At 62.0% G+C, this 12,768-nt stretch overlaps 1 protein-coding gene across 4 annotated transcripts; it reads right to left on the reverse strand.

The window, feature by feature from the left end:
* Nucleotides 1-330: 330 nt before the first annotated feature.
* UCKL1 (uridine-cytidine kinase 1 like 1) lies at nt 331-12,762 on the reverse strand. Of its 4 annotated transcripts, none has more exons than XM_077117576.1 (15): nt 12,633-12,762; nt 5,737-5,927; nt 5,512-5,618; nt 5,231-5,401; nt 5,083-5,154; nt 4,515-4,704; nt 4,331-4,392; nt 2,703-2,722; nt 1,670-1,768; nt 1,511-1,604; nt 1,356-1,418; nt 1,145-1,267; nt 916-1,023; nt 689-845; nt 331-617 (listed from the first exon to the last, which is right to left on the reverse strand). In XM_077117576.1, the coding sequence occupies exons 1-15, from the start codon at nt 12,749-12,751 to the stop codon at nt 538-540; spliced, it is 1,656 nt and encodes a 551-aa protein (XP_076973691.1). In that variant the 5' UTR covers nt 12,752-12,762; the 3' UTR covers nt 331-537. The 4 variants fall into 4 exon arrangements, with proteins under 4 accessions (XP_076973691.1, XP_076973706.1, XP_076973693.1 ...); XM_077117591.1 differs by lacking the exon at nt 12,633-12,762 and adding an exon at nt 8,839-12,546 and having other exon boundaries at nt 5,737-5,924; XM_077117578.1 differs by lacking the exon at nt 2,703-2,722 and adding an exon at nt 3,808-3,824 and having other exon boundaries at nt 332-617.
* Between the last annotated feature and the right edge of the window lie 6 nt (nt 12,763-12,768).

Here is a 12,768-nt window from a genome sequence, read left to right on the forward strand (position 1 = left end):
CTGGTGGGGAAGGGGGGGGCGATGTGACACCCAAGGGGCCCGGGGTGAGAAAGCTGGGCCTGGAGACGGGGCTGGGTGCTGGGTTCCCAGGTCTGGGTGCAGCAGCACTGACACCAGGCCACAGTGCCCAGGTCAGGAGCCTGAGAAAGCACAGAAACCTGCCTTCACGGCGTCCAGGAGCTGGTACAGGCTGGGTCTCTGGCCCACTGAGGCCCTGTCCCCACCCCTTCCCGCGTCCTGCCCAGGTGGCCTTCGAGCTGTGGGGCAGAGTGTGGGACTACTCCAAGGACCGAACCCTTTGCCCCCCGTGTGACCCTCCTCCAAGCCCAGCTCCCTCCCCCAACTCACCAACCACAAGCTGCATTCCTAAAACTTTATTTATCTTATAAAAGATGTAGACTGAGATATACCGGCAGCACTGTTAGAAATTAAAATAAGTGAGCATCTCCCGAGAGCCATGTCCAGGAGGTAGAAGGCATGGGGGCGGGGGTGGTGGTATGGGGGGGTGGAGGGGAAGGACAGGGAAGCCGCCTGGGCCTAGCCTGTGGAGGCCACTTCCTCCTCATCGCTGCCGTCAGGGACCGTGTCAGTCCCAAAGTAGCGATCCCCGAAGTTCCCTAGAGGAAGAGGGGGCCCTGCAGAGCACGCTCCCGGCGCTACGCCCACCCAGCCTCCGACCCCAGCTCACCGATGCCCGGGATGATGCGGAAGAGGTCGTTGACACGCTTGTCCACGGCCGTGGTGATGATCTTCACGCGCGGGAATGCATAGGCCACCGAATGGACGCCCATCTCAGCCATGAGCAGGGACAGCAGGAAGATCTTGTCTTCAGGCACGTCATGGTCCTGGGGATGGGAGGGGGCAAATGAGACCCTATGCAAGCCTGGAGCCCTGCGACCCCCGACTGGCCCTCACCAGGAGCACGCGCACAGCCATCATGGCCGCGGCGCCCGTGGACACGGTGCAGTCCATCAGGATCACGTGGTCATCGCTGATGTCCTTGGGCAGCCGTAGGTAGTGGAGCTGCGAGGATGGGGGGAGGTTGGTGCCCTGGTAACCTTCCAAGTTGCTTCAGCCCCGCCTCCTCCTCGGCCCCGCCCTCTCCTCCGACCCGCCCGGTGCGCCAGTGTGCCTCGGCCCAGACCTCCGGCTCCCCAGTGAGTGGGTTGGTCTGGATGAGAATGGTGCCGATGCGCACGTCTTTGCACACGGCCCGCAGCGCCGGCTCCATGGTCTCGCCCGCACGCAGAATGGACACGCCCGTGATCTGGGGGAGAATGCGGGGTTAAGAGGCTCGGCGGTCCTCCCGCCCCTCCCCCACCCAAGTCGGCCTTGCCCTGCCCGCCCGCACCTACCTGCTTCCCGGCGTAGCACTTGCCCATGTAGTCCTGGCCCTGTGGGGTCTGCACAGCGCAGTCCTGCGCACAGCGGAGAGCGGCGCCGTGAGACCGGGCGCGAACAGACCCCCACTCCCACCCGCACCCCCACGCCCCATCTGGCAGACCCGCACCTGGAAGGGCAGGAAGGAGAGCGCGTGCTCGATGAGCAGCCGCATCAGCCTCTTGGAGTAGAAGATGAACTCATCACGGCTGGTCTCCTTGTCCCTGCGGGTGCATGGCTTTAGCGCGAGCGGAGCCCCAGGGCCGCCCCCCACCCGCGGGGGTCTCACCTGATGATGGTATGCATGCCCCGCACCTGCGGCGTGCTCTTCAGGACGCTCAGCGTCCGCGGCAACGGGTGGCACTGGTGTGCCGAGGCCAGCGCGGCCCTGGGGACACAAGTGACCAATTGGGGCCTTCAAGAAGGGGAGTCTTCTTCCAGAGCTCTGGAAGCCTTGGCCCCCACCCCCAGCCTGCCCATCAGGCAGCGTTGGGAGGCAGTAGTTGTCAGCACAGCAGGACATGCAGGGCAGCTGCTGCCTCCCTGTGGCTGACCTGTGGCAGAGGGCCCAAGCCCCCATGTGTCCCCTGGATCACACCCTTGCTGCAGGGCAAAGGTTACAGAACAGAGCACTCGCAGGAAGCAGAAGGGATAGGGGCTGGAGGAAGCCAGTCCCCTCCCAAACTGGGGCTCCTTGGCTCAGAGGAAGCAGAGGGGGTGAGGAACAGAGGGTGGGGGCCCTTGTGTGCAGTGCCCAAGAAGAGACAGACCTTCACCCCAGGCCCTGGGGGGAGCAGGGTCAGAGGTCCAGTGTCCCTTTCCAGGGCAGCTGGCCAGTTCCCCTTGAGATGGGGGCAAAGCAGGCACCAGGGCTGCCTGCAGAACCTGGCCAGTTCAGGTGAGTGCTGCAGAGGGGCACTGGGAAGGGATAGGCAACCCATACTTGGAGAGGGAGGGGAGCTGGAGCAGGGAGCAGTAGAACAGGGAGAGTGGGAGGGCCACACAGCAGGAGGGAGTAGGAGAGGGGGGCAGGGGCATGCAAAGAGGGGGATGTGGCAGGAGGGGGGAGCAGGAGGGGGGAGCAGGAGGAGGGGTGCAGGGACATTTAGCAGAAGGGGGTAGCAGAAGGAGGGGGAGCAGGCAAAGGGGCACTTGGCAGGAGGAGGGAGCAGGAGGAGAGGGAAGCAGTGGCACAGGCAGGTGGAGAACTGTGAGCAGTAGGAAGATGGGTGCAGGGGCATGCGTCCAGAGGGAGGAGGGGAAGGGGGGGGCAAGGCCCCCAGCGCAGGCAGCTCCATGCACAGGCTGCACTCTGTCCTCACATGTCCCAGCGTAGCTTCCTCTGCTCGCCAGGTGGAGATTATGGTCAGGGAGGGAACAAGGCAGGAAACGAGGGGATTATAAAGAAAAGGAAAAGAACAAAGATGGTTTAGTCAGGGCAGAGGAGGGGTGGTCCCTGTGGAGCTAGCAGAGTGCTGGCCTGCTGGCCTGTGGCAGAGAAGATGGCCGGGAGCCTGTGGCCATTGGGGACACTGGGCGGAGCCTGAGCACAGGCACAAGCCCCAGCTCATGTCAGTATCTGAAGAAAGTGAGCGAGGCCCCAGCTGCCACTTCCTGTGTGGCTGACCAGAGAGAGAAGGTAGCTGGACGCCCTACAAACTTTTTGTTTGATTTCTCTGAACAGAGTCTTCAAAAGAAGCCCGAAATGGCAAGGTTTCAGTACCTGGCCTTGGTGAGAGCCAGGCAGAGGCACATGCAAGGACAGCAGATGGAAGCTGGGGGGAGGCAGGGGCAGCAGACCTAGGGCTGGAGGCATTTCCAACATGTGGCATGAGCCCAGAAGCCAGAGCAGAGCAGGGCACTGCCACCTCAGCAAGAGCTCCAATCACAGACCGGACACTCTCATGGACAGGTCGGGGTACAGCCCAGGACACAGGTGTTGCCACCGGCTCCTGGCCACCCCCCCCACTGCAGGTGGGGTCCCAGGCGGAAGCCCCGTAGTTGACTGTCACTGTACAGCTGTCCCCAGAGAAGAGGCAGAGACCTGGGGGCCCAGAGGCCTGGGACATGGGGTTCTGGGGTCCTGGGTCCTGGGTCCTGGGGATCAGTGGGCTGGGAAGGCGGTAGCAGGCCCGCTGACAGCCGGGACATCTGTGGCCAACGCCCCAAGGCCCTGGCGGTACTGGTGGAGGAGATCCAGCACCCACAGTGCAGCAGCCTCCAGGCTGGATGCTGAGGGTGAAGCTGTGCGGCCCTGGGTGAGGCCCTCAGCCTCTCCACTTGGTCTTCTGTGGCTGGGGTGGGCAGCAGGCCTGGTACCTCTCATGAGGACGTTGTGGGGAGCGGGGCCTCAGGGGAGAGTGCCCTTCTGGCCTGGGCATGGAAACCCCTCCCTCTGGGTGGACAGTGCGGACAGGAGAGCCTTACCTGACGCTGAGCTCCCGCTGTGGCAGCGATGTGGGCAGACAAGGGAACGAAGGGGGTGGTGTCAGTGGCGGCTGCGCAGCCCAGAGCCCACAGGAGAGGGCCCGGCTTGGGAGGGGCACACTGTCTACATGACCCTGGGAGCCTGGTTGTGGCTGGGGCTGCCAGCTCCCGGTAAGCCCAGAGCCAGGGCTGAGTGGGGCCGGGACACCCAGGCTTGCTTCACTCCCAGGGTGGCCTGGCCCCTGTGCCTTAGCACTGAGCCCCCCACAGCCCCAGGGTCGGCCTGGCTAGGCTACTGGCTGGGAAGGAAGCCAGGCCCAAGCCCCTAGCCAGCTGCAGTTTGGTGCCCAGTTGCCTAGGGGACCGAGTGCCCCTCCACCCTGCAGGAAGCCCAGGGCCAGGGCAGTCGGGGGTGCATTGGTTCAGAAGGCAGGGTGGGGTGTGGGACGGGCCCGAGGGCTGTGATGACAACACAAGAAGCACGGCAGCGAGCAGGGGGTACTGCGGGCAGCTGGGTCCTCACCTCCTCCAGCTGGCTGTGCACATGCTGCACGATCAGGTCGATGGCCACTGTATTTCCGCTCCCTGGGGGTGGGGGTCGGCATGGGGGTGAGGGCAACAGGGCTGCCACTCGCACGGCCTGCCCCTCCCGTGTCCCCACGCCCCCTCTCCCCACGTTCCCATGCACCCTCCCACTCGCCACGCACCCCGGGGCACCACGATGTCGGCCAGCCGCATGGTGGGCTGGATGTACTGGTCAAAGGCTGGCTTGACGAACTTGTTGTATTGCTTGATGACACCCTCGATGTCACGACCCCGCTCGCCGATGTCCCGCCGCAGCCGCCGCACCAGGCGGACGTCTGAGTCTGTATCCACGAAGATCTTCATGTCCAGCAGCTGTGACAATGACAAGGGCGTGCAGGAGCTGAGCCCCTCCCAGGTCCTTGCAGGGGGTGAGCCTGGGGCTGGGGTCTCTGCCAGGCACACGCACTAGAAAGGGGGAGCCATGCCAAGATGGTAGAGCTGGGGCCCCCACCTCACGTCAGCCTCAGAGCTCCATGGGGTCCGGGTCAGCACCTAGTGGGCTCCCATGCCTAGGCTCGACAAGAAGGTGCCCCTCGAAACCCCTGCAGGGGATGCAGAGCACCCACCAGGCTGCAGGAGGGGCTCCAATCCCAGGGCCTCACCTGCCCTCCCATGGGGACTCCATGGAGCAGGGCAGGTCTAGCCGGGTCTGGGGAGTCATGTGGGGGCATGCCTGAGCCCCCAACTCACCTCCAGCAGCGTCTTGTCTGCAAAGGCCATGATGCCTTCGAAGATGATGACGTTAGCACCATAGAGCGTTTTCTGCAGGAGACCATGGAGCTGCGTGGGCCCGGCAGGGTGCATTGGGGGCCCCAGCCTGCGTGTGGCTGCCACCTACCCAGTCCCTCTTGCGGCTGTGGGTGGTGAAGTCGTAGACGGGCACCTGCACGCTCTTGCCCTGCTTCAGCTTCTTAAGGGTGGCGATGATGAGGTCGAAGTCAAAGGCGTCAGGGTGGTCGAAGTTGAAGTTGTTGTGGGCGGCCTGCTCCTGCTGCTGCTGGGTCAGCACCTGGGGGCAGTGGGCAGTGGGTGTGGGGCAGTTGCTCAACAGCAGGCTTGAGGGCCAGGGGAGGCCCTGGTGAAGCCCTGCAGGAACAGAACACCTGGGGCAGAGCCCACCTTATAGAAGGAGTCCATAGACAGCAGGACCACCCAGGGCACATCTAGCGCCTCAATGATCATCCTGGCCACTGTGGTCTTCCCGGAGGCACTGCCGCCTCCCAAGCCTGCGGAGGGTGGAAACAAAGGCTTGGCTGAGAGCCCCAGGCCCTGGGCACCCCACCCTGCACTGGCCTGGGCCCCACGCCCTGCATCCCCCACCCTACAGTGGCTCAGGCCCCGCACCAATGGCGAAGGCCTCCTTGGACTGCGTGCCGTGCTCGTTGTACCAGGGCGGCCGCCCTGCTGTGTAGATGGTGCGCTTGCTGGTCCGCAGCAGCGGCGGCTCTGACTTACACTGGCTCGTAGTACGCTTCCGGGGTGCGCGCCCTGCACCCACAGAGGGGAGCAGCCTGTCCAGGGACTCAGCGCAGCTGCTGCAGAGAGGGTCACCCTAGGCTCAGCCAGGGCATGGGGCCCCCACGGCCAAGCCCCACACCACCCCCCCGACCCCAAGGCTCAGCTGCAGTGGGGGCCCCCCAGGATGTGGCTCTGCCAGGCCAGTGAGCCCCCCAGTGGAGCCTTGGGGGGTCCAACCTCACAGCAGTACCCCCAGCATGAAACCCGATTCACAGAAGGCTGAGGCCCAGACATGTGACCCAGGCCTATACACACGCAGGGTGGCAGGGGCTCCCAAAAGGGCTCAGTCAGGGACCAGGTCTGCCTACAGGGGATGGGCAGGCTCCAAGCAGAGGGATGCTGTGGCTTGGCCTCACTGGTCATCAGAGCACAGGACAGAGGGCAAGAGGGGATACCTGAGCAGGGAGACCTCTGGAAACCCCTTCTGTCTGTGATCCCTCCTGGGCCTTGCAAACACCTCTCCTTGCTGCCTGGAGAGCCCACACCTCAATCCTGCCCACAGCCCAGCCTGTTTCACAGTGCCCACTGGGGAAGCCCCCAAAGATGGTGGCGAGCAGAGCCCACTTTTGCCTCGGTCCACCTGCAGGGGTCATGGTAAAGATCCCTGCTGATTTTTCTCTTGGTTTTTATTACAAAAAGGGTTGCAATTATCAACTGGCCCCAGGCCTTGAACCCCCAGCAGGAGGCAGGTTTGGGGGAGAGACAGTTGATTCAGAAGGCTAGCTCTGGCTGACCAGTGGACAGTCAGGAGCTGCTGCTACCTGCTTGGCCTCTGGGCTGCACAGCTGTGTCGGTACCTGTTTGCAGATGGCTGGGCAGTAGGTGGTAGGTAGGTGGCCACTACTGAGGAGAGACTGACCTAGTGGTGGTGGCTCCTGCCTGGGAGGCCCAGTGGATCACTGTGTGGGGAGCTGTGCAGAAGTACGACCGCTGACCAGCCAGGCAGTCGCAGCAGATACCAGGCAGGAGGCACTACCCACAGCCTGCAGTGTTTCAGTCACCAAGCCCCCCATGGAGCCCCGAGCCAGGCCAGGGGGACCTGCGCACTGACATGGTGAGGTGAGGAAGCACGCTGCACAGACATGTGGTTCTGTTGATGTAAAGGCAGGCAAATGGCGACCACCCCGGTGTTCCCGTGAATACAGACACATGGGTATGGCTGCATGTGCACAGAAACAGCGAGGAGCAGATGTGCCGGAGAGCTATCCCCGGAGACTGACCTGGGGACCTCCATTGAGTCTGGGTTTGTCATCCTGTGGTATCGCTCAGCCAGGGTTGCAGAGTTGCCCACATTGTAGGCACCTGACCTTGGGAAACAGCCCGTGGGGACACAGGGCAGGGCCTCCTGAGGACCCCAGTTTCCGCTACTGTGGGGATGTGTATCTCTACCTCAGGAGCCCTGAGGTTTCCAGCTGTGTGGTCCTCTCAGAGCACCCAGCAATGCTGAGAACCTGGAGAAGGTGTGTACATGTGCACAGCATGTGGGGAGTGCAGAGGGCCGTGGAGGAATTAGCTAAAGCTGATGTGAACACGTGACAGTTCTTATTGGCAGCGCTCAAGGGCCAAGACAATAGAATCGGGTACAAGTCTAAGCAGCAAAGCCATTTGTCTGTATCTGACAAGGAAAACAGTCTGCTCCTGTCCCCAGAGACAAGGGGCAGGGGCCTCCCGCTTCTCGGCCACAAGGGAGTGTCTGGAGCAATCAGCCAGTCTGCATGCTCGCGCCGCCCCAGAGGCCCTGGAGACAGCAACTAACCAGTGTCTGGCTGCTGAGCTGGCAGCTGACGTCGTAGTGGGGCTGAGCAGACAGCGCTATGGGAAGCAGTGATGCCAGCTGTGGGGGTGGGGGCAGGCACACGCAGCAGGGGCCTGAGGGCAATGGCAGGGACAGGGCTCCCCTGTACATAGTCGTGTGGCTGAGCGAGGCCTCCAAGCAGGCCTTTCTTTCTGTCCAGCCCAAACAGCTCTCAGCCTCGGAGGGAGAAGGGACGTGGCAGAGGCAGGCTGCTCACCAGGGCACCCAGGCAGACAGACAAAAGGCAAGCAACCTGAGTGCCAGGGAGCCACAGCAGAGCAGGGGGGGCCTGCAACCTTGGAGAGCTCAGGGCCAGGGCAAGCCCCTCCTTTGCCCAAGCTCACACCACAGGGCATGTCGACCTCAACTTGATACTCAGCTCAGAGCAAACTCTCCACCAAAGAGCTGACAGCAGAGGAACGGGCCCCGGACAGTACTATGCGGTGACCATGTGCAGGCTACAGTGGGGCTGTGCCCAAGCATGACGCGGTCACTTAGCAAAAAGCTCCTGGCCTGCTCCCGGGTCCTGCTCCCATTTTTACCCTATAGTCTGCTGGGCCTGTCATCTGTGACTTTTTTTCCACTGAAATGACCACTGTGGAGCCCCTTTCACGGCATGTGCTGCCGATAGCCAGCTGTACAGAAACCTTTCACAGGAAAAACTCTACAGGCTGGGGGGGGGGGGGGGGGGGGCGGATCACAAAGAGGCCAAAAAGGACTTGGCCTGGACAGCATCACTCTAGCGCCCACAGCCCAGCTCAGCTTGCTTCCCGTCTGCCTGCAGGAGCTGAACTGGAGTCCCCAGGGCCTCATGACAAGCCTCACCCTACTCAGGTCTCACAAAAAAGATTCCTGGTGATGGCAAAAGTTGCACAAAAGACCTCATTTCCCATTCCATGGTGGAAAAGGATGCTTCTTTTGTGATGAAAATAATCTGTTTCAACCCAAGACCTGACTATCACTGAGAGCCCCAGCAAAGCCGGGTGCCTGCGCCCTGCTCCACCCCACACCCGAGCTCCCACCCCAAGTGCTTCCTGAGATCCAGACCCCCAGCGCAGGGGCCATCAGGGCCAGGGAGTAGCTGGAAGCCAGCTCCCTGGCCACAAGCGCAGGTCAACAGGCCAGAGACTCACCTGCCTTCCGCACCCAGGGCCCAGCACCCTGAGATCCTGATGCCAGGGTAAGCAGAGGGGCTGCTCATGGCTGAGGAGCGTGTGTGGGGTCCAGTGGGCACCGGGTTCGGAGCCACAAGGTGCTTCCAAGGGGTGTGCGTCCGGGGCTGGGGGGCTGGTGGCGAGCCTGTGGGCCTTACACACTTTCTCTGGGACTCCCGCGTTTCCCAGGAGAGCTCAGGAGCACTGGCCCCCGGAGCTGCCCTCCATGAGAGCCTACTCCTGCCGCCTGGGGGTGGCCAGGCAGAGGCTGGCAGAGGCCGCCCACGGTCCTGCAGGGGTGCCCCAGCCTAGGGTGCGCTCTAAGAGGATCAGTGGCGGAGGGTGTTTGCGCACCCGATATTAATAGCTGCGGCTCTGCTGGAGAGGGTGGCCAGGTTAGCACCCAAGCTGGCCAGTGGTGATTGCCCACGCGCCTCTCCCGGGCACTGCCTGCACCCTCGCCCAGCCCCTGGAGACAGCTCTGGACCCTTGCCTGTCTGGCTCACCCTCCCAGCCCTGCCAACCTGGTTGGTGCTTAAGTGGGCTCCAAGGTGCCTCTGACAGGCATAAACAAATCTGAAACTCTATACTTGCCACGGCTAAGAATAACTGCCCTGCCCCCACCCGCAGGTCACCTCTCCGCTCCTACTCAGCCTTCATCTGGGGTGCAGCCATGTCCCTCCGTGGCAGCACTTCTCACCCCAATGAAATAGGTTTGGACCCTTGTCCAGGGTGGGTCCACTCACGATCTCTACACTGAAGTCTTTAAAAGGATTTGAACTGTTAAGCACCCCAGCTGGCCCAGGCCACTTCCCCCTATTCAGCCCTCCTGCCTGGACCCCTCGCTGCCAGGTGGCTTTCTACATAAAGAAACAGCCTGGCAGGATTCAGGGTATGCCTGCAAGGAATGCCCATCCCAGAAGCCTCCCTCGCTGGCAAGCACCCTCTGGTTCCCTGCTGCCATGGCAGCCTCTCTTGGCTGCCCAGGTAACTGTGTGCCCTCTGGGGACACCTGGAGGCAGGAATGGCCTGTACGCTTGCAAATACAGAGCACTGCCCCTCTATCCCTGGGCAGGTCCTCCGTAGCCTGGCCTGTGCCGAGGGGGCAGGGGCTGGGCTCCTTACCAGCCTGGCTGTGCTAAGCCGCAGTGTGCACCCTGGGTACCCTCACTGGATGCGGACCATGGGCGAGAGACCAGGTTTTAGACCCACCTGGACAAAGCAGCATGGGCCCTGACAAGCTGCTCTCACCAGGGTGGGCTCAGCACCCCTGCGCAGCCCCTTCAGTGCTGGGGCCTCAGCAGAGCCGAGTGGGATAACTGCACAGGTGCCCCCTGCACTGGCCTCCCAGGCTCAACATGCCCTGATCCCCTTTGGCTGAAGCCTCTCAGTCTACTGTGTGCCTACAAGGTGTCAGAGAGCCCCCAGGTGGAGTGGACCAGCAGGCATCCATCCAGTGGCCATGCTCTAGCTTAGGAGACCAGACCCCCATTTCAAGGTCGAGGTTGTCTGTCACCTTCACAGTGTCCCTTCCCCTGGCCTGGCCATCCCACTTGTGGCAGCAGCACAGTCAGACTGGGCTCAGAACCGCAACCCAGCCTAACAGGGAGAGCATCAGCAGCTGCCGGACAGGCCAGTCCTGTGGGCCTCGGGGCCTTGGCTGCAGTGTGCTTGGTGACGGCAGACTTAGAAACAGGACTGTCTCCACTGTACCATCTGCAATGCCAAAAACACTACAGATAGCATCTAATGATAAGACTGTTTTGGTGTTTTATGGGATGTTGAAACCGATATAATTCCATAAGAAAGTGCTTATAATATACAAACAAAAAAAGGGCTGCAGCGGTGGTACCACCCCAGCTCTTATGTACAGCCTCCTAAGGCCCCACCCATTAGCCGTGGACCGCACCCCACCCCAGCTTGGTAGGGACAGAAAACCACCGCCTAGCCTCGTTCCCCATAGCAGACCAAGGGCCCCCCTTGGCAGGTGTATCACCCAAATCTAATGGAGTTTTGCTAAATGAGAAAATAAGAGCAGAGAAGAGAGGTGCTGGCCCCAGGGCTCCCACATGTGCTGCAGTTCAGAGATGCCCTTGAGCTGCAGGGCCCCTGGGGTTTTGGGGGGGGCACACTAAAGGGACTGAAATAGGTATCAGGGACTCTGTACTGGCCTGCCCCCACCACCCTGGAACTCTCCAAAACAACTGCACCCCCAGCAGTCTCCTCCTTCCCACAGCTCAGGGCAGGTCCCAGCCAGCCTGGCTCCACACCCACAGCCCCAGCTCTCTTCTTTGGTGAGTGGTGGGGTTTACCTTACAAAGGAGTCACTCAGATGCACTTATCTATGGAGGACTCTACGGGGAGTTCCCAGTATGGGGAGAGCACTAGCAAGAGTTACAAGCAGGACCAACAAGGTTCCTTCAAGGAGTGACACTGCAGGGGTGGGCAGATTCCACCACCAACAGCCATGAGGCCAGTAAAGAATGCCTGGCCTAGGCTCAGAAGGCCGCAGACAAGGCCTCCAGTAAGATCAAGGGGGCTTTCTAGGAAGAAAACTGCCCTGGCTTCTGGGCTGCCTCTTCCTCCTCTGTGTCCCCAGGCCAGGTCAACATGGTCCTTGCCTCCCACCGCAGGAGGGCATCACCCCTTGCACCGGAGCCCCACGGGGGCCACTAATCTGTGTGGTCAAATTATGGAATTTGGAATGCTTTTCCCAACAGCCTCCAATTATGGAATGCTTTTCCCAACAGCCTCCCCAGTTCCTGCCTTCCCTTTTCTGATCTTCGGTTAAATAAACCAACTTTCAAAACCAACCAGGGGTCACAGGCTCCTGCTCTCCCACTGCCTACTATTAAAAGGGAGACCGAGTTCTCTCTGTGGCCCCAGGCAGGTTCCTGTCACCACCGCTGGGAAGGACTGGGGCTGGGAACACCGACCTTGCTCCCTCAGAGCAGGGAGGTGCTTTCCTGCCAAGGCACCCTCACCCCACTCCTCTCCCTCGGACTCGGAGGTCCCTGGTCGCCAAAGCTTCAAAGGCTCAAGGATCCTTCCTGTTAGTCATTTCCTCCTCCACAAGGTACCTCCAGGATGACTAATCCTGGTCAGAGCAGGCTGGTGCCTTTGCTGCACCCCACAATGGCCCCTTTCATGTTCTTCAAGCCCCTGCAGAGCCTGGCGGGCAGTCTGAAGGCACTGCACCGTGTGGCTCCCAGAGTGGTGAGTGGTGGGGTTTACCTTACAAAGGAGGTAAAGGTAGGCAGGGGCAGGGGCCTAAGCAGATCCCAGAAGACTGATCAGCTGCAGTACTGGGGTGTCCAACAGATACACACTACCCCGGGGGACTTGCAGACCGATACCCTGTCCACTTGGGACTAAAACTGTGAGCAGTCTTGAGAGGCAGAAATAGGGTCGGTCCACCAAGCCTTCACCCATTCTGGGGGGGCCGACGTCAACTGGGTGCTTGGGCAAGGTCCACAGTCACGTCCCTGCCACAGGCCTCACCGTCCCTCGCAGCCCAGGGAGCCCCTCCCCCCAGGAAGCTGGGCCCCAAGGCTGCCGACCGCACAGTGCTTCCGCAGGTGTGTGTGTGTGTGTGGGGGGGGGTGTACAGTGAAGCCACCCTAGGCACAGAGAGGACCACCTCCCTGTCCTGACTCGCAGGCGTGGGCCGGGCCTACCAAGCGAGACGTGGCTCCGGCCCACGTGGCTGCTGCGGCTGCAGCCATCCCCTTCCCCGCGCGCCCCCAGCCCTCCTAGGGCACGCCACCGCCTACCGGTCCTCCAACACTGCCTCGCTTTTGCCCAGCTGCCGGTCCGGCGGCTCAGGCGCGTCCCGGGCCGGGGACGGCGGGGACGAGGGGGCGGCGGCCGCGGAGCGCGGGGGAGCCGCCATGGCGCTCCGGGCCTAGC

This window comes from Tamandua tetradactyla, chromosome 1, assembly GCF_023851605.1.
Source record: "Tamandua tetradactyla isolate mTamTet1 chromosome 1, mTamTet1.pri, whole genome shotgun sequence".
NCBI classification, from domain to species: Eukaryota; Metazoa; Chordata; class Mammalia; order Pilosa; family Myrmecophagidae; genus Tamandua; species Tamandua tetradactyla.

Bases quoted from the DNA above. Each gene is read 5' to 3' on its own strand.
- UCKL1 (XM_077117576.1), bottom strand. From the start codon at position 12,751: ATGGCGGCTCCCCCGCGCTCCGCGGCCGCCGCCCCCTCGTCCCCGCCG. The intron at 846-915 runs GTGAGGGCCAGT...TCCCATCCCCAG, and splicing joins TGGCTGTGCGCGTGCTCCTG to GACCATGACGTGCCTGAAGA. The intron at 618-688 runs GTGAGCTGGGGT...CTCTTCCTCTAG, and splicing joins CCGCATCATCCCGGGCATCG to GGAACTTCGGGGATCGCTAC.